Below are 19991 nucleotides of genomic sequence, written 5' to 3'. Positions count from 1 at the left end.
CCCGCCTGTTCAGCTACAGCGGTTTAGCCCCGCCTGTTCTGCTACAGCGGTTTAGCCCCACCTGTTCAGCTACAGCAGTTTAGCCCCGCCTGTTCACATTGAATTAATAAGTGTTTCAAGCCAGACTGCTTCTTAATGAGTCACAAAACAGGACAGCTAATCAGAACACAGCTCATTTACATATATCAATCTCTTAGGCGCAATAACACAAACGATGCGAATTATGAAAGAATTGATGAATAAACGGCGGGAAAAGCAGTGCTAAAGTTTTCGCACCCACACTTTCACTTTTCACAGTTTTCCACCGCTGTGAATGACATCATCACATCAAATATATTAAAATAATATTAAATATAATATTATTATTATAAATATAATCAAATAATATTAAAATAAGGATCATGTTAAAATTACGCTGAGCCCTAAACACTCACACACAATCCTGCCTCATCTTTCCTCTTCGTCCAGCCGTCTTCACGGTGCAGGGGGGTCACCCGACAGCCTCGGCTGGCCTCCTGAGCTGCAGGACCAAAGGGGCAGAGATCATATTATGACTCGGTTTCCAAGGAAACAAACAGTTGACAGAAGCAGGGTGTGGCCAACTGACTGAGTCGTTATCAGTGTAAACCACACACGAGCTCACGGGGAGGAAAGATCAGCGGTTGCTGAGAAGAACCGGCCACGTTTACTTCATCCAGCAGCGTTATGAAGACTTTTATAGAGAGTTCAGTAAATGCAAAGGGAGAGCGAGAGCGAGCGGTCAGATCACAGCCAGCGGTCAGATCACAGCCAGCAGTCAGATCACAGCCAGCGGTCAGATCACAACCTGGCCGGAGGGTTTACAGAAGGTAGAAACTGTAAACAGGCGTGTATCAGACAGTGAAGTTGAGCGCGGCAAGGAGGAGGAGGTGACGGTGTTTTAATTGAGATGTTTATCGTTATGTGTGAATGAACAGAGGCGGTCAGTGAGGGGGTCAGTCCTACGTCGCTGATGACGTGACGTTGGGTAATCCAGGTCCAAAAAGTCAAATCCCTCCCCAGGATTTCGTTCCAACTGCTTGACTTCTCTAATTTGCCCAAACCAGCAACAGAGGTGTTCCGGCAGCTGGAACAAAATCCTGGGGAGGGTTTTTACTTTTTGGGCCTGGATTATCCACCTCTAGTCGTGGGCGTGAACTGTTCTCACACACACACACACACACACACACACACACACACTGTGTGGTGTTCTGTGAGGACAGAGTGTGAGTGTGTGGAGATGAAAGCTGGAGATCCAGAAGAAGGTGAGTTCTCTCTGTTCATGCTCTGGTCTGATAGTCCTGCTTTCTGCTCCATCTTTCTTTCTGTGGTTTGAAGAGTTTTTGATTAGATTAGAGTCTAACAGAATCCAGCTCTGCTGATAGACACTGGATGTTCTAAGAACTCCTGCTGCTCTTCTCGAAGTTGCTCAGTACTTCAGTGGCTTTTTTAACACTTTTAAAACTTTAAAACTGCTCATGTTTTAAATAATTTTCTATCAGATTTTTTCAGAAAGACTTGTCATTTCACAGAAGCAGCACTACTTTTGCTTGAGAATGTCTTTAGGCCTCTTTAACGTCCCTTGCGAACAGTAACGCCAAAGACACAGACCTGGACGCTGTCCAATGACCAGCTACTAAGTACTAATGTCCATCATCCTCACGCTCACTTTAAAATTTCATTAATTTCATGATTCTGATCTGGATCTTCATGGACAGGATTAATGAAGAAGCTCATGCTCTATTTCTGGTTATCCTTCTATTTATGCACCAGAATATCATCTAAGCCTGTAGCAATAACCCTTTACTGCAGCTGAGCTCCACAGATTAAAACGGACTAAACGCCACATTCTGCTGGAATAACACACGTCGTTTATTTAACGTATGTCGAAACAGTCAGTGCTGAGTGGATCTGCCATTTATATCAAATCACTAAAGCTAAAGATAATCCTGGCTCTAGATTATTTAATCTGCAGTTAGGGCAGGTAGTTAATCTCAGTACTGACTGTAGATTATTTTATTCTGGGGTTAGGTTTGCAGCTAATTGCAGCTAATTCCAGCTGTAGATGAATTTATTCTGAGTTTAAGGATACTATCTAATCCCAGTTCCAGCTGTAGATTAATTTATTCCGAGTTTAAGGATACTATCTAATCCCAGTTCCAGCTGCAGATGAATTTATTCTGAGTTTAAGGATACTATCTAATCCCAGTTCCAGCTGAAGATTAATTTATTCTGAGTTTAAGGATACTATCTAATCCCAGTTCCAGCTGTAGATGAATTTATTCTGAGTTTAAAGATACTATCTAATCCCAGTTCCAGCTGTAGATGAATTTATTCCGAGTTTAAGGATACTATCTAATCCCAATTCCAGCTGCAGATGAATTTATTCCGAGTTTAAGGATACTATCTAATCCCAGTTCCAGCTGCAGATGAATTTATTCAGAGTTTAAGGATACTATCTAATCCCAGTTTCAGCTGTAGATGAATTTATTCCGAGTTTAAGGATACTATCTAATCCCAGTTCCAGCTGTAGATGAATTTATTCCGAGTTTAAGGATACTATCTAATCCCAGTTCCAGCTGTAGATGAATTTATTCTGAGTTTAAGGATACTATCTAATCCCAGTTCCAGCTGTAGATGAATTTATTCTGAGTTTAAGGATACTATCTAATCCCAGTTCCAGCTGTAGATGAATTTATTCCGAGTTTAAGGATACTATCTAATCCCAGTTCCAGCTGTAGATGAATTTATTCCGAGTTTAAGGATAATATCTAATCCCAGTTCCAGCTGTAGATGAATTTATTCCGAGTTTAAGGATACTATCTAATCCCAGTTCCAGCTGTAGATGAATTTATTCTGAGTTTAAGGATAGTATCTAATCCCAGTTCCAGCTGTAGATGAATGTATTCTGAGTTTAAGGATACTATCTAATCCCAGTTTGGAATCTAATCCCAGTCCTGGTTGTGGATTATGTATTCTGAATTTAAAGGTTGTATCTCATCCCAGTTCCAGCTGGAGATTACTTTATTCTGAATCTAATCCCAGTCCTGGCTGTAGATTATGCTAGGTTGAAGGAGCGCGTGTTCATGTGGTAGTATAAGGGTGTGCTGTGCTGTATTGTTCAGGGTGAAGGTGGGGTCATTATGCAGGTGCAGGGTAAATATTTGCTTTGTGTGGGCGTGAATGATGTTTCATTTCATGTTCGAAATTTAATCTTTTAAAAACCAGGAGCTTGAAGAAGAATCTGTTAGCGAGGACAGTTAGCATATTACAGATGGGTACAGCAGTCTGAGGGTCCAGGGAGCTGATGTCCACCACAGTTGGGTGATGTACCCAATCGCCACACTGTGCTGGACACTGACCCTCCAGGACAGTAATCGGCCACCCTTGAAGAAGTCCATCAGCCCATAGGTTAACAGAGGAAAAGATGCTGGACACTGACCCTCCAGGACAGCAGTCAGCCACCCTTGAAGAAGTCCATCAGCCCATAGGTTAACAGAGGAGAAGATGCTGGACACTGACCCTCCAGGACAGCAGTCAGCCACCCTTGAAGAAGTCCATCAGCCCATAGGTTAACAGAGGAGAAGATGCTGGACACTGACCCTCCAGGACAGCAGTCAGCCACCCTTGAAGAAGTCCATCAGCCCATAGGTTAACAGAGGAGAAGATGGTGGAGGAACCAGGGCTGTAGCAAATTCCAGACACAGACACTAGAGCTGAACAGGAAATTGCAGTTCAGTCGTACATGGTTGTTTTTTCTGTGTGCACTTTGTCAGGGCAGCCAGAACAACGAGGACAAGTGAGCATTTAACCCCTTCACCCACCACTGAGACAAAAAGACCTCACTAAAAGTTTAATCCTAGTTCCGGTGCTGGAAACGGATTCAAAACAAGTGAAACTGCTCAGGTTTCCGTGGTTTTGGGCCTAATTTTCATTAATGAAGGTCAAAGCCTGTCTATGAGAGAACATGTAGAAGTTATATGTGAATCACATTCAGAAGTTTGGGTAATGCATGCCCCTGGACCTGATCAGCTAGTGAACTCCAACTCCCAGAACTCCCTTGGAGATCACGTGACCATCCACAGCCAATTGTCGGTCTCTTTCATCAGAATACTAACGTTTGGCACCTGGCTTGTTTTTCCACATGGCATAGAGTAGTTAGTATATAAAGCTCAGACTTTAGTTGGTACATTTTGCCTTTTCCCTTTTTGAGCTTGTTAGTCAGTTTTGTTGTGACTGTCTTTTTGGATTGTCTTAGATTTAATCCACGCCTGTTTTCTGATGAGTTCGGGTCACGTTTTCACCAGTAAAGCCTCTTTTTCTGACTCTGCCTGTGAGCATCTGGACAGTTCTGTTCTGCATTAAGGAGGATTTGCTGTAAACCCCAGGTGTAAACTTCCGAGAGCTTCTAAAGTGTGGCACTAACATTCCAGCCTGGCATCGTGTTTCTGTCAGTAATTCCCTTTACGGATTTTAAAACAAAGTACTTACTTCTCAATTACTAATAGTTAAAGATTTTAACTTTAATATCCCTTAGAAAAAGTGGATTTATAGCTGCTGTTCACAACCAGGTTTAAACCACCAGCTGTCAATAATGTGCACTGCTTTTTAAATGCTTCCCATAATGAACTCTTGTCCAATGAAACTTAAAGGAAAACTTTGTTTTGCCAACACACACAGACAACAACAACAGTCTGTGCATCACCACATCACTCTCTGTGTCTTTTCAGTATTTAAAGCAGTGTGGATGTGATGTGAACTCCAAGCAGGCATTTAATATATTATTTAATTCATAACTCGTGGCGTTACAGTTTTTAACAGATACAGATACTCCTGGTGCTCTTCTATTTAGACCGATTTAGTAAGGGAAAGTTATTCAGCATCCAGTGGTCAATATCCTTTACACAGTTCTTGACCTTGGAGTCTTATCTACATCAGCTGATACGCACACCCTGCGTCATCAGCACTGCAACGGACACTAATGGTTTATTCATTGATGGCCCTAGAACAGAGCCTTGCAGGACTCCATATAAGGACTGAACATTCGCTGTTTACATTTAGAAACAGAAGTCAAACAGACAGTGTTCCCCTGACCCCTGCCCTGCCCTGACCTCAACAACATTTTGTAGGCAACACTGGAAGGAGGACAGTAACAGATCACTTACTGTGAATTTGAATTCCTGCAGATTCATCAGTTATGAATTTTTATGCAATGCTTTTTTCAGATTTTCAAGTTTTGTTCAAGTTGATTTGAAGTTTTTTTTAAAGATTTGAATGGACGTACAACATTGGTTCGTTCATCAAAACTAACATTTTACAAAGAATTTGTTTGAATTTAATAAAATCAGTACAGTTACTTGTTACCATCATGTAGTTATTGTTTTAAGTTGACCTGCCAAACTGTTTTATTGGGCAGGTTTATGGTTAGCTGCCTTAGCTAATGTCTCTCATGTGTAATGAGTCATATAATTATAATTAAAACACTAAGAATCCAGCAGCATCAAGTTTGTTCTCTATTACTTTGTCTTCGAAACTTAATCTTTTTGATGATAATACATATAACATATAATTTTAATGATAACATATATGATGATGACATATAATTTTATCCAGAGTGCAATGTGAGTGAACGTCTATAGGAGATTTCAGAGACGTCTTAAATCTTTGCCAAGTTGCTTTGAAGCTGTTCTTCTGAGTGTGTTCTTCTGGCAGGACCCCCTGTCTTGTGTGGCTGCATTCGGCTGCTCTGCAGGTTGTTTTGGGGACTGAGGTCAGAAGGTCATGTGACCACACTGTGGCTGCTTTGGTGTCATTCATTTTCTGATTTGGTCGTTTTTTTTCTCTTATGCAGTCCCACCCTGTGATGTGATGAGCTTCATCTCACAGGCTGATGAGAAGCAGAACCGGGAGGAGGAAGGTGGGGCCGCTTCCGTTCTAATGGCCCCTCCTCCCTCAGTCCCTGAACACAACCCCATCAGTGCCCCTGCCCAAGATGTGCCTCCTCCCCCACCTCCCCTGCCAGGCTCAGGTCAGCGGAGGCGGAGGGTACGGAGTTTCTACTGGAAGCCCATTCCTGAGGAGCGCATCCATCAGCATGGAGAGCCCAACCTGTGGACGCTCGGCAGGGCTGCTGGGAAACGCATGTTCCACATTGATGTAAAGACCATTGAGGAACTGTTTGGACAGCATGATAATACACGACCACCCACGACGACCAGCAGGAGGAGCAGCCAGTCACACGGCTCTGTACAGGAATCCAAAAAGGAGGTGGGTGCATTTCAGTGCAGTCGTATAATTCTTACCCCATGACTCCCGTTAGATCAGATTCATTCCAATTACTACCCTAATCAAACTTGCAACCAAACATGTGAAAAACACAGGAGAGGTAAGGATGAGTATGTCAAGTGCTTTGGGTCATGCCATGAACTAACCTGTTGAAGCTGTTTAAAGGAAGGCTGCATGCGTACTGCAGCTCTCTGGCTGTGCTCAACTACACCGACACAAGGCTGATGGAGGCAGTGCACCTTCCTGCTGGCTTCCAAACATAAAACAAGTCCATATAAGACAAGAATACCTCTCTATCAATCTGTGTGGAAAACTCTCTAACTACACACATTCCTATTCCTGCATTTTACTGAAAGGGTTTGAGTCTTTGAGTTCATCTCATTTGAGGATTCAGGAGCACCTACCAGTAAATAAGATAAGATAATCCTTTATCAGTCCCACAGCGGGGAAATTCACAGTATTACAGCAGCAGCAGAGGAATAGAAGCAAGGCACTCAGTAATAGAAACGGGAAACAGTATATACATTTTAAACATTATAAATAATAAAAATTCAAGTTAAATCTCTAGACTGTTTACAACAAATTAAGAATAATAATAAAATAAGAGTTGCATAAAATCAGTATTGCACTAATAACAACTAAATAACAATTAAATAACTAAATAACAACGGTACCTTTTTTTAAAAAGGGGGACCGGAGGGTGTGTGCCAACTGTCGGGTTATCATACTGCTCAGCCTCCCTGGGAAAGTCTATGCAAAGGTGCTGGAAAGGAGACTTCGACCGATAGTTGAACCTCAGATTGAGGAAAAACAATGTGGATTCCGTCCCAGCCGTGGAATAATGGATCAGCTTTTCACCCTCTCACAGATTGTTGAGGGGGCATGGGAGTTTGCCAACCCAGTCTACATGTGTTTTGTGGACTTGAAGAAGGCTTACGACCGGGTTCCTCGAGATATCTTGTGGGAGGTCCTCCGGGAGTATTGGGTGCTGGGGCTACTACTCCGGGCCATTCGATCTCTGTACTCCCAGAATGAGAGCTGTGTCTGTATACTTGGCATTAAGTCAGACTCTTTCAGGGTTAGCGTTGGACTCCGCCAGGGTTGTGCTCTGTCTCCACTCTTGTTTGTGATATTCATGGACAGAGTGTCAGGGCGTAGCCGGGGTCAGGAGGGCATAATGCGTGGAGGACGGAGGGTGGCGTCTCTGCTATTTGCAGATGATGTTGTTCTTTTGGTGGAATCACATGGATGCCTCCAGCACTTGCTGGAGCGGTTTGCAGCTGAGTGTGAAGCGGTTGGTATGCAGATCAGCACCTCCAAGTCTGAGTCCATGGTCTTGGCCTGGAAAAGGATGACATGCCCACTCCAGGTAAGGGGAAAAGACCTGCCCGAGGTGGAGGAGTTTAAGTATCTTGGGGTCTTGTTCACGAGTGACGGGAAGAGGGATGGTGAGATCGGCCGCAGGCTGGGACAGGCGGCAGCAATAATGCGGTCACTGTACCGGACTGTAGTGGTGAAGAGGAGTTGAACCAAAAGGCAAAGCTCTCTGTTTACCGGTCGATCTACATCCCAACCCTCACCTATGGTCATGAGCTGTAGGTAATGACCAAAAGAACGAGATCGTGAATACAAGCGGCGGAAATGAGCTTTCTTCGTCGGGTGGTGGTCTACACGCTCTGCGATAGAGTGAGGAGCTCGGTCATCCGGGAGGAGCTCAGAGTAGAGCTGCTACTCCTCCACATTGAGAGGAGCCAGCTGAGGTGGTTTGTGCATCTGATCGGGATGCCCCCTGGACGCCTCCCGGGGGGTGTTCCAGGCACGGCCTACAAGACCCCGGGGTCGCCCTAGGACCCGCTGGAGGGATTATGTCTCCAAGTTGGCCTGGGAGCGTCTTGGGGTCCCCGGGAATGAGCTGTAGGAAGTTGCGGGGGACAGGGTCATCTGGGATTCTCTGCTCTCCCAACTGCTACCGCGACCCTGTCTGGACTAGTGGTCAACGATGATGGATGGATGGACAACTGTACCTGAGCGAAAAACCTTTTTAACTTTAGACCACTGCAGGCACCACGGTGACCCATTCTCATCTTATTAATGCGATTGCCGAAAGTTGATCACCTGTCATAAAGAGATTTGATTAGCATTTACGGCATTTGGCAGACGCTCTTATCCAGAGCGACTTACAGTCTGATCATTTTACACAGGTAGGCAAAGGCAGTGTCAGGAGTCTTGCCCAAGGACTCTTATTGGTCTAGTGTAGGGTGCTGTCCTGGTGGGGGATTGAACCCCAGTCTACACCATAAAAGGTAGTGGTGTTACCCACTATATACCCACTACACTAACCCAAACACTTAAACCATTGAGACTTCAATAGAAAAGAAGAGTGCTGAGTGATTTCTCAACAACATGTGGCTAACTTTAAATTGTCTAAGCAAAACTAGGCTAAATAGACTCAAAATCTAGTCTACATAGACTTCTGAATCATTTAAGGCTCAAAATAACATTGAACCAAAAGATGTAAACAAAGTTTCAGGCTTCTGTCCTCGTGGGCCAAAGCTCTGCAGACTTCAGCTCACAGCTTCATTAAACACACCTGATTCAGCTCATCAGCCAAGCAGCAAAGCCTTTGTGAACTGAATTAAGAGCATTAGATGAGAGTAAACACTAATCTCCACAGCTCTTTGGTGTCCAGTTTGACAAACCTGAAGTAAACAAAAATCATATGGTTTGAAAGGATTGCTGTAAAATTGAAGACATTTTTTAATAATTACAACATCTGAAGTTCTCAGCCACGCTGTTCTGGCTAAACTGGTACGTCATGCTTTATGTGTGTCATTCTAAGGAAAATGTGGCTCTAAAGCAGTGAGGGCAGTTCATAACGGTGGTTTTCCCATAACGATAAATGGGCTGAGATCACACAAGACCTGGAGTGGCTTGCTGCTTTTCTGCAAAATGTCATGTCAGGCTGAGACAGAATTCAGATACTTGCAGACCTCACTTAGAAGAAAAGGCTTTATTAACAAAGGGAGTATCTGAAATCAAAGTCAGGTCAAAATGTAATACACCCAAACAGCAACCCTGAGGAGAGTCCAAAAAACACAAACCGGGTTAAATCAGCAATACCGACGGGACAAGGTTGAAGAAAACAAAAGCAAGGATCATACATGAAATGGCAAGCAGACAGGACGAAGGGCTCAGCATGGCTGTGAATACAAGGCTTCTCACTGAGCTAAGCTAAAAAGCCTTCGTGAACTGAATTCAGAGCATTAGATGAGGGTAAACACTGATCTCCACAGCTTATAGACTACAAGTAACCGTAACAAAGAGCAAGTGAGAGTGACCAGTAGTCAGGTGAAGCAGAATGTTGGAGAGTCATGCGAGAGGGGGTTCGTGGTCATGCGAACAGGAACGGGGATCTGGGTAAAGGAGGCTGGAAGGCATAGACAGTAGGAACAGAGGGAGGTGTGACAGTTAATATATAATTGATGTGTTTTTTTTTACATGTACATCAGTTTCACCATTACCAGTTCAGAGCTCATAATGAAGAAACGATAAATGTGCACATGTTCTAATGGGTTCTAATGGCAGTGTTCTTTCTTATCCTGATGAGTTATATGGAACAATGACATCTGGGTTTCTTAGAATCAAAGCAAACCTACCAAGTGTGAACACAGCCTTAGTTTCAGCTCACAGCAGCAGGTTTAGTCGTTCCAGTTCGCTGAGAGAATCAGGTTGGAATGCTGGTTAAAACAGGACGGCTTCACTGTGTGTGTGTGTGTGTGTGTGTGTGTGTGTGTGTGTGTGTGTGTGTGTGTGTGTGTGTGTGTCTGTCTGTCTGTCTGCAGATCAGAAACTTTTTTTTTCTTTCTTTCTTTCAGATTACCATCCTGGATTCTAAGAGAAGCATGAATGTGGCCATTTTCCTCAAACACTTTAAGAAGTAAGTCCATAAAGTCAGGAACGTGTGTATTTGGAGTAAGTAAAGTCAGGAACGTGTGTATTTGGGGGTATTTGAATGAAACTTTTGCTGTTTTAAATAATTAGTGCTAAACTTTCAGTCTGGTTTCAGCTTTGTACATTTTTGGCCATGTGCTGGTTTATATTACCTAACTATGTAAATGATATTCATTTTTTCCCTTTAGTTCCTAACTACACGTAATTAAAGTCCATATTCTCATACCATCCCCTGGTTTAATGAATAAAGCACAGCTCACTGAGCACAGATCATGCCTTTGTTTATCAGTTTGGGGAATAGATGCAATATTATATGAGAAAAAGCTAAAAACAATTGGGCTTCAGTTCTGGATCAACTCTGAAAAATTAGACCCCCTACTTAGTGAAGAATTGCATTGTTTGTACCTCGATGGATGAAAAATGTGCCTGCGCAGAACCTTCATTTCTAACAGTGTAGTTTATCTGTGTTTTTGTCCTCAGATCCAACCAATCCATCATAGAAGATATTCTCCATGGCAACAGCAATGCATTTGGGCCCGAGCCTCTCAGAGAGCTGCTCAAGCTTCTGCCAGAGTCTGACGAGGTGAGACGCTCTTACTATCTAACTCTGGACCCTTTGAAAGCTCCACAGTGGCTGTCCTGCTCACACTATGCTATATTTATGCTGTATTTCAAGGCTGTGTTGTTGAAATAGTGGCGATGACTTCTGTTATCTTTTTTTCTAATGCTGACTGAAATTATTACCCTATTGAAAGTCCAATAAACACCTTTACCTAGTTCCTTTGATTGGTCGCTTTCAGTTTTTGTTGTGAATTTAAGTACATCAACAAACAGTAGTTTGAGCTGTTGGTAAATGCATGTCCTGTTGGACCGACAGGTAGAGAAGCTGCAGGCGTTCAGAGGAGATCCATCACAGCTGGCCATGGCCGACTCCTTCATGTACCAGCTCACTGCCTTACCCAGGTATACACATACCCATGCCCATCTGGGAAATCTTAGTCTTTATACTATAAGTGTATCACTCTGTGTCTGTGTGCAGGTTTAAAGTACGCATAGAGTCAATGCTGCTGAAGGAAGAGTTTGATCTTCTCTCCTCATCTCTGAGGAAAGACATTTCCACCCTTCGCTCTGCCACCAGAGGTGGTCAACAGTTGCTTATAATATCCCTCTTTCTGTTTCACCAGCTTGTTTGAATTTTCTCAGTTATGGTCTTATATTTCTCACATGGTCTGTTATACATAATGAATTCCATCAAACATCACACTCCTCATCTTCATCACTTTATTCAGGCCTTTAGTTTGATTTGACACAATGTCATCATGTGATGACTGTAGTTAACATGTAACCGACTTCCCTTGGATGTCAATTCAGAGTTAAAAAGTAAAATAAAGCCTGTAGGTCACTGTAACTGTAGGACTAATGTTGAATGTTGTAGAGTTGCTGAGCTGTGTGGACCTTCATTCCATTCTGCACTTGGTTCTGGAAGCAGGAAACATCATGAATGCAGTAAGCGGTCTTTGTCTCTCTCTCTCTCTCCCTCTTTCTCTTTCTGACTCTCTGAGTGGTTATAGCGCAAATGCTATAGGGTTTAAACTCTCTATCTCTCCCTCTCAGGGTGGTTATGGAGCGAATGCTGTAGGGTTTAAACTGTCTTCTCTTCTCTCTTTGGCTGACACCAAAGCCAACAAGCCAGGAATGAACCTGCTGCACTTTGTTGCTTTGGTGAGTGAAGCTGTTTGTGAAGAGCTTGTTAGGCGTGTGAATAGGATGGGGTTGGTAACGCTACATCAATATGAGTAAGTGATTATTTTTAGAATGTGACTTATCTTGTGTGTGTGTCCTCAGGAGGCTCAAAAGAAAGATGACCAGCTGTTAATGTTTCCTGAAAGGCTCCTGCGTATTGAAAATGCAGCACGGTAAGAACAACCACTAAGCAATAATCAATAGGCTTCATGGGAGCAGATAGAAACCCCCAATCACAGGCTTCATGGGAGCAGATAGAAACCCCCAATCACAGGCTTCATGGGAGCAGATAGAAACCCCCAATCATAGGCTTCACGGGAGCAGATAGAAACCCCCAATCATAGGCTTCATGAGTACAAATAGAGACACCCAGTCACAGGCTTGCTGGGTACAAAGAGAGACACCCAATCACAGGCTTCCTGGGTACAAATAGAGGCACCCAGTCACAGGCTTCCTGGGTACAAATAGAGGCACCCAATCACAGGCTTCCTGGGTACAAATAGAGGCACCCAGTCACAGGCTTCCTGGGTACAAAGAGAGACACCCAGTCACAGGCTTCATGAGTACAAATAGAGGCACCCAGTCACAGGCTTCCTGGGTACAAATAGAGGCACCCAATCACAGGCTTCCTGGGTACAAAGAGAGACACCCAATCACAGGCTTCCTGGGTACAAATAGAGACACCCAATCACAGGCTTCCTGGGTACAAATAGAGACACCCAATCACAGGTTTCCTGGGTACAAATAAAGGCACCCAATCAGGCACCCAATCACAGGCTTCCTGGGTACAATTAAAGGCACCCAATCAGGCATCCAATCACAGGCTTCCTGAGTACAAATAGAGGCACCCAATCACATGCTTCCTGGGTACAATTAAAGGCACCCAATCAGGCACCCAATCACAGGCTTCCTGAGTACAAATAGAGGCACCCAATCACATGCTTCCTGGGTACAAATAGAGGCACCCAATCACAGGCTTCCTGAGTACAAATAGAGGCACCCAATCACAGGCTTTCTGGGTACAAATAGAGGCCCCCAATCACAGGCTTCCTGGGTACAAATAAAGGCACCCAATCAGGCACCAAATCACAGGCTTCCTGAGTACAAATAAAGGCACCCAATCAGGCACCCAATCACAGGCTTCCTGGGTACAAATAAAGGCACCCAATCAGGCACCCAATCACAGGCTTCCTGAGTACAAATAGAGGCACCCAATCACAGGCTTTCTGGGTACAAATAGAGGCACCCAATCACAGGCTACCTGGGTACAAATAGAGGCCCCCAATCACATGCTTCCTGGTACAAATAGAGGCACCCAATCACAGGCTTTCTGGGTACAAATAGAGGCGCCCAATCACAGGATTCCTGGATACAAATAGAGGCACTCAGTCACGGGCTTCCTGGGTACAAATAGAGGCACTCAATCACAGGCTTCCTGAGTACAAATAGAGGTCCCTAATCACAGGTAAAGATCCCCATGACACATAGTCCACAGGAAAAAGGTAAAGACATCCACACTCTGACTTCATAGCTACATATCAATGGTAGACAGCTAAACCCTGGAGACATAGGTGGATTACTCAAAGTGGAGTCCCTGTTATCCACGTGGGAGTGCATGGGATCACTCAGTGGTGTTCCTTGTTAACCAACAAAGGGGGAGCAAAGGATTGCACTGAGTTACGACATACAACTCTCGGTGACCTGAGCTGAACCACAAGGGTGATGGGTTGTAAGCTCTCTTTAGAGGCAAACAATGGACACAAACAATGAAAAGTTGGGAAGGGGGTTCAACTTTATCTTGAAATGTCAGTGAACCCGTCCTCACCCCAGACAATCTTTCTGAGGTTATTATAGCAGTCAGATCTTATCAGGCATTAAAATCTGTGTCAATCATACTAATCATGTCACGACTGACAGCTAATTTACCGTCTATACATGCATCTCCATCCCCTTGGCATAGAGTGAATGTGGAGAGTTTGGATGAGGAGCTGGGGAATCTGAGCAGAAGAATCAGCTACATAGAAGATGATATTCAGAGCGATGTTGACCTTCTACAGCAACTCCACACATTCTTGCAGGTGTGTGTGTGTGTGCATGTGTGTGTTCAGTGTGTGTATCTGTGTTTTTATGGATGTGTATGTGTGTCTGTTGCAGAGTGCTGCTGTCACTGTTACCGAAGTTAATAAGAGCAGGGCTGAGCTGCAGAGGGAAGGAGACAATATGATTGATTTTTTCTGTGAAGACAAAGAAACTTTCAAACTGGATGAGTGTTTTAACATTTTCCAACACTTCTGCTCCAAGTTCAGAAAAGCTGTACAGGTGAACACACTGTAACACACACTTGTTTATCGCTTGACACAATGTTGTTCTTTGTGTGAACTTCCTCTGATGATTCAGGTATAAGAGCATGTTGTGAGCTGTGACCTCCTCTTACCCATCCCCTCACCCCAACTCCTAATTGTCAACCCCAGTCCCCTACGTCTTAACCCTCATCCCCTAATCCCAACCTCATCCATCCATCCATCCATCCATCCATCCATCCATCCATCCATCCATCATCTTCCGCTTCTAATCCCAACTCTTATCCCTTAATTCCTAACCCCATCCCTGTTTACTTAACCCCTAATTTCCTAACCCCTGTTTCCTAATTTCTAACCAAAGAAAAGAATCATTTTCTATCTTAAGAAGTTTGTTCTAAATTACAGTGAGGAAAATAACCCTAACCCTAACCTCCGACTTTGCAAGTTCTCCCACTTAGAAATCACGGAGGGGTCTGAAATTTTCATCGTAGGTGCACGTCCACTGTGAGAGACATAATTTAAAAAAAAATAATCCGTAAATCACAATGTATGATTTTTTAATAATTTATTTGTGTGTTACTGCTGCAAATAAGTATTTGAACACCTGTGAAAATCAATGTTAATATTTGGTACAGTAGCCTTTGTTTGCAGTTACAGAGGTCAAACATTTCCTGTAGTTTTTCACCAGGTTTGCACTGCAGCAGGGATTTTGGCCCATTCCTCCACACAGATCTTCTCCAGATCGGCCAGGTTTCTGGGCTGTCGCTGAGAAACATGGACTTTGAGCTCCCTCCAAAGATTTTCTATAGGGTTTAGGTCTGGAGACTGGCTAGGCCACTCCAGAACCTTGATATGCTTCTTACGGAGCCACTCCTTGGTTATCCTGGCTGTGTGCTTTGGGTCATTGTCATGTTGGAAGACCCAGCCATGACCCAGCTTCAATGCTCTAACTGAGGGAAGGAGGTTGTTCCCCAAAATCTCGCAGTACATGGCCCCAGTCATCCTCTCCTTAATACAGTGCAGTCGTCCTGTCCCATGTGCAGAAAAACACCTCCAAAGCATGATGCTTCCACCCCCATGCTTCACAGTAGGGATGGTGTTTTTGGCATGGTACTCATCATTCTTCGTCCTCCAAACACGGCGAGTGGAATTAAGACCAAAAAGTTCTATTTTGATCTCATCTGACCACAGAACTTTCTCCCATGACTCCTCTGGATCATCCAAATGGTCATGGGCAAACTTAAGACGGGCCTGGACGTGTGCTGATTTAAGCAGGGGAACCTTCCGTGCCATGCATGACTTTAAACTATGACGTCTTAGTGTATTACCCACAGTAACCTTGGAAACAGTGGTGCCAGCTCTCAGGTCATTGACCAGCTCCTCCCGTGTAGGTCAGGGCTGATTCCTCACCTTTCTCAGGATCATTGATATGCCACGAGGTGACATCATGCATGGAGCCCCAGTCCGAGGAAGACTGACAGTCATGTTTAGCTTCTTCCATTTTCTCATAATTGCTCCAACAGTTTTTTTTCACCAAGCTGCTTGGCAATTGCTCCGTAGCCCTTTCTAGCCTTGTGGAGGTCTACAATTTTCTCTGGTGTCTTTGGACAGCTCTTTGGTCTCAGCCATGTTAGTAGTTGGAGTCTTACTGATTGTGTGGGGTGGACAGGTGTCTTTATGCAGCTAATGACCTCAAACAGGTGCTTCTAATTTAGAATAATAAGTGGAGTGGAGGTGGACTTTTTAGAGGTGGACTAACAGGGCCTCTTTGAGGGCCAGAATTTTTGCTGATTGACAGGTGTTCAAATACTTATTTGCAGCAGTAACACACAAATAAATTATTAAAAAATCATACATTGTTATGTCTTTCACAGTGGACATGCACCTAAGATGAAAATTTCAGACCCCTCCATGATTTCTAAGTGGGAGAACTTGCAAAGTTGGAGGGTGTTCAAATACTTATTTTCCTCACTGTATATATAGTATAGAAATGTTTGGGGTGGAGTTAGAGTAACTTTCTGGCAGGTCAAATCCAATATCCTGGTCCATAGCACTATGAACCTTAACCACAACATCTCTCTTTAGGAAAATGTGGAGCGTGAAATGAGGGCGGAGTCTCGGCTGAAGCATGTAAAGGATCTGGAGGTTAAGCGCCGTTCATGGGCAGGGCTTGATAAACTAGGTGGAGTGTTTGGCTCTCGGTGCAGAAGTGAGACTGACATGCAGGCAGCTCTGAAGAGAGAAGGGCTTTTGGGTCTTCTCAGGCCCCATCCCATCAGCCCCCAGAGTCCTCTGGGGCAGTTTGGGAGCCTCCGTCGCTCCCGGCAACAGCTCAGTGATGGCGACACTGACCATTCTGGGTCAGACATACACACTGTCCCGCATTCTCCAGAGATGACTATTCAAGTGGAAACACACACACTGGTGCCGGCTCTGCAAGCATTCAGCTTTGATCCCTTACCTGATCGTCACCATGGCAACACCCCCATTCAAGAACATGACTTCCAGGAACCCAACCAGGCCAGCCTTAGTGTGACAGAGAATGGGGTGAATCCTGAAATTGAGAGCAGGGGAGGCTGTGAGGAGCCCCAGAACCCTGTTGAAAAACCCTCAGGTACTGCAGCTGGGTCAGAGATGGATGTCAGGCCCAAAGAATCAGAGAAGCCAGATGAGGAAGAACACAACTCAGCATGCAGCAACTCTTCCCCTGCCTCACCTACTGCATTCCACACTGACCAACCAGCAATAAATTCAATGAGTGATTCCATGGAGTCCACCAATCAGACATCAGAATCTAAACCCACACATCAGTTATCATTAGAATCTAGCAAGGTGGCACCTGGATCTTACATCACCACCAGCACTGAAGGAGAACAGAAACCACTGAGTCAGTCTGTAAGTCCAGAAGATAGAAGGTTACCTAGCAAAACGTCCGGACGAGCACCTAAAACAATGTCCTCCTCCAAACCAGCTGTAGTCCTCCCAAAATCCTCTTCTTCTAAGCCTTCAGCATCCACTAAGACCCGTCCTCTTCATCCTGTGCGGACTCTCACCCCCTCTGAGACTCAGAGCATGAGGAAGGTCATTCCTCTCAGCCGAAACCCACAGGCCTCCAGGGCCTCGGCAGTCCATGTCCCCTCCAGCACCCCACCAGCTCAAAGGACACCTGTGCGGAGGTCATCTGAGCAGAGGTCATCTGTACAATCATCTGAGCAGAGGTCATCTGTACAATCATCTGAGCAGAGGTCATCTGTACAGTTATCTGAGCAGAGGTCATCTGTACAGTCATCTGAGCAGAGGTCATCTGTGCAGAGGCTGTCTGAGAAGAGGTCATCCATGCAGAAGTCATCCATGAAAAAGGCATCCATGCAGATGTCATCTGTACAGTCATCTGAGCAGAGGTCATCTGTGCAGAGGCTGTCTGAGAAGAGGTCATCCATGCAGAGGTCATCTGTGAAGAAGGCCGTGGTTCAGCAGAAATCTCCACCAGAGGAGAAGATGTGTCGCTCCACACTGCGCGCTCTCGCTCAGGCTGGGGGCAATGTAGCTCCACCCACCCAACAAAACTCCACCCACAACCATGCCCCCCACTTCGCTCAGGGCACTGTGGCCTCCACAACTCGCAGTGCTCCTGTCACCCCTGGCAACGTTCCTGTCAAGCATGGTACCATAGAAACCACATCAAAACGACCTTCACTGAATCACACAACATCCCTCAGACTGGCACAAAGTGGTGTGACCTCAGCAAGTAAAGTGATCTCACCGAGCATGCCCACTAGAGCCAAAAGTGTTCGGCTGACACCTTCTGCACCTTCTGCACCTTCTGTTGGCCATGTCAATAAGAACATTGTTAGTCCCTTTGATAAATCAGCCTTTTGCCGAGACTCTCAGGACAAGCCCCACAGACCTGCCTGGAGATAAGGACGAGCTTATACAGGTCAGGACAAGATTATTCCATGGGTTTGATGGGTGCCTGTCCAGATGCCCAAGCCACTTAGTGGGCCCATCTGAATAATTATTACCAAGTAGCTTCTCAGGTTATACAGGTCTATAAAACATAGCTGTACTGTAAATGAATTCAGTAACACTAAACTAATGTTTGGTAAATTATGGCATTAGGCAGCATAGGCATGACTTATGCTAAGCATGCTGGAGACATGTTTCCTACACTTATTGAAATGTCCAGTTTTGTCTTTGACACTGAGACTTAAGACGTTCTGTCCTTAATAGTGTTTTGGGCAGAAAATCTTTCTAAAATGTCGCTCTGATCCTGCATAAATAGATCTCTGATGGCTACACATGGCAGGGTCGCCACTGGGAACCTGACTCTCACCGATCATGGCGAACTGTCATTCATCTTTTGCCAAGCCCTCATCCTCGTCCCCACAAAAGTTGTTTCAAAACAAAGTTAGTCAGGTTTAAAATAATTATAACATCAAGTCATGCACTTCTTAACTGCTGACTTAAGTTTTTAAGACACGAACAAGTGTAAGCAAGTCATAAATCAAGAGGACACAGAGCAGTAAGTACCAGCAGTAAGTTGTTTAATCACCAACCTAAAGACCATGTAGGCAGATAACAGTGCATCAGCAGGTAACACCAACATGGAGGTGAAGGGTGCTGTTAGTGGTTGCAGGCTGATTCCTGCTAAAACGTCACTGGCCCCACGGTGACTACAAGCTGCCATGTGTTGCAAGTTAGGTTGGCACAAAAATCCAGACCGTGTGGGGGTACCTGAGGACCAGTTCGAGAACCACTGGTGTATATTTACAAAAGAGTTGCTTTTCTGTCTTATTCATAAACAAATATTTAGCAAACCTACAATTAAGAACATCGTGTAATTTTCATACAGCAGGTCAAACCCATGTATTTGAGCACCTGGCCCCACTTATATTTTCTATCAGTCAAGGCTGGGCACTCTGTTCTTGTTTAAATTTGGATTGAATGCATGGACACCGTTTTAACCTGTCAGCTGAACATGCCGCTCTTTTCTTGTGGCTCTATTACACTCCCTTGTTTGATTTAATCTGAAGTAAGGGAGAACGGGGGACCCCCTTCAGAACACCGTGAACCTAAATTATAAGTTTTATCATTTAGGTTATTATGTATAGGATGATAATTCACACTGTAACAGCAGTCAGTTCTGTTTCTAAAACACACCAAAGAACATCTCAAAAGGAGCACCATGCTGCTCTACTGGGACAAGATGCCCCTCTATCTGGTGGTAAAGTCCCCCCCCTGGTGATTCTTGCATCAATTTGTCAACTCGTTATTGTATATGTGTATTTATTAAATATGACAGAATGAATCATTTATTTGTCAAATCATTCCTGCTTTTGCATTTTTCAGAAGTTGTGTTGTTTAGGAACAATACTAAACACACACACACACACACACAGACACACACATCTTCTAAGCCGCTTCTCCTTCTGGGTCGTGGGGGGTGCTGGAGCCTATCCCAGTGGTCATCAGGCGGAAGGCTAACCCTAACCCTGGACAGGTCGCCAGTCTGTTGCAGGGCAGACAGACGGACAGACACATTCACTCACACCTAGGGGCAGTTTACCATGTCCAACTGGCCTGACTGCATGTCTTAGGACTGTGGGGGGAAACCGGAGAACCCAGAGGAACGAGAGAACCCACGCAGACACGGGGAGAACATGCAAACTCCACACAGAGAGGACCCTGGTCACC

General features: G+C 44.6%; 1 protein-coding gene and 1 long non-coding RNA gene across 2 annotated transcripts in view; one reads left to right on the top strand and one right to left on the bottom strand.

Moving 5' to 3' along the window:
* The window catches only part of LOC119264024, a 23134-nt gene extending 22606 nt beyond the window's left edge, over nt 1-528 (bottom strand). Inside the window, exon 1 of the long non-coding RNA XR_005130725.1 lies at nt 435-528. This is a non-coding gene — a long non-coding RNA (uncharacterized LOC119264024). The remainder of the gene's footprint in view (nt 1-434) is intronic.
* Nucleotides 529-1127: 599 nt separating this feature from the next.
* LOC108414509 (FH2 domain-containing protein 1-like) lies at nt 1128-19605 on the top strand. The gene is made up of 12 exons (XM_017687372.2): nt 1128-1283; nt 5870-6285; nt 10179-10240; nt 10735-10837; nt 11132-11217; nt 11294-11394; nt 11690-11760; nt 11869-11976; nt 12100-12170; nt 13958-14075; nt 14152-14316; nt 16383-19605. The coding sequence occupies exons 1-12, from the start codon at nt 1259-1261 to the stop codon at nt 18216-18218; spliced, it is 3162 nt and encodes a 1053-aa protein (XP_017542861.1). The 5' UTR covers nt 1128-1258; the 3' UTR covers nt 18219-19605.
* Nucleotides 19606-19991: the final 386 nt, after the last annotated feature.

This window comes from Pygocentrus nattereri, chromosome 9 (assembly GCF_015220715.1).
Source record: "Pygocentrus nattereri isolate fPygNat1 chromosome 9, fPygNat1.pri, whole genome shotgun sequence".
NCBI classification, from domain to species: Eukaryota; Metazoa; Chordata; class Actinopteri; order Characiformes; family Serrasalmidae; genus Pygocentrus; species Pygocentrus nattereri.
This window is presented reverse-complemented; position numbering and strand designations above follow the sequence as displayed.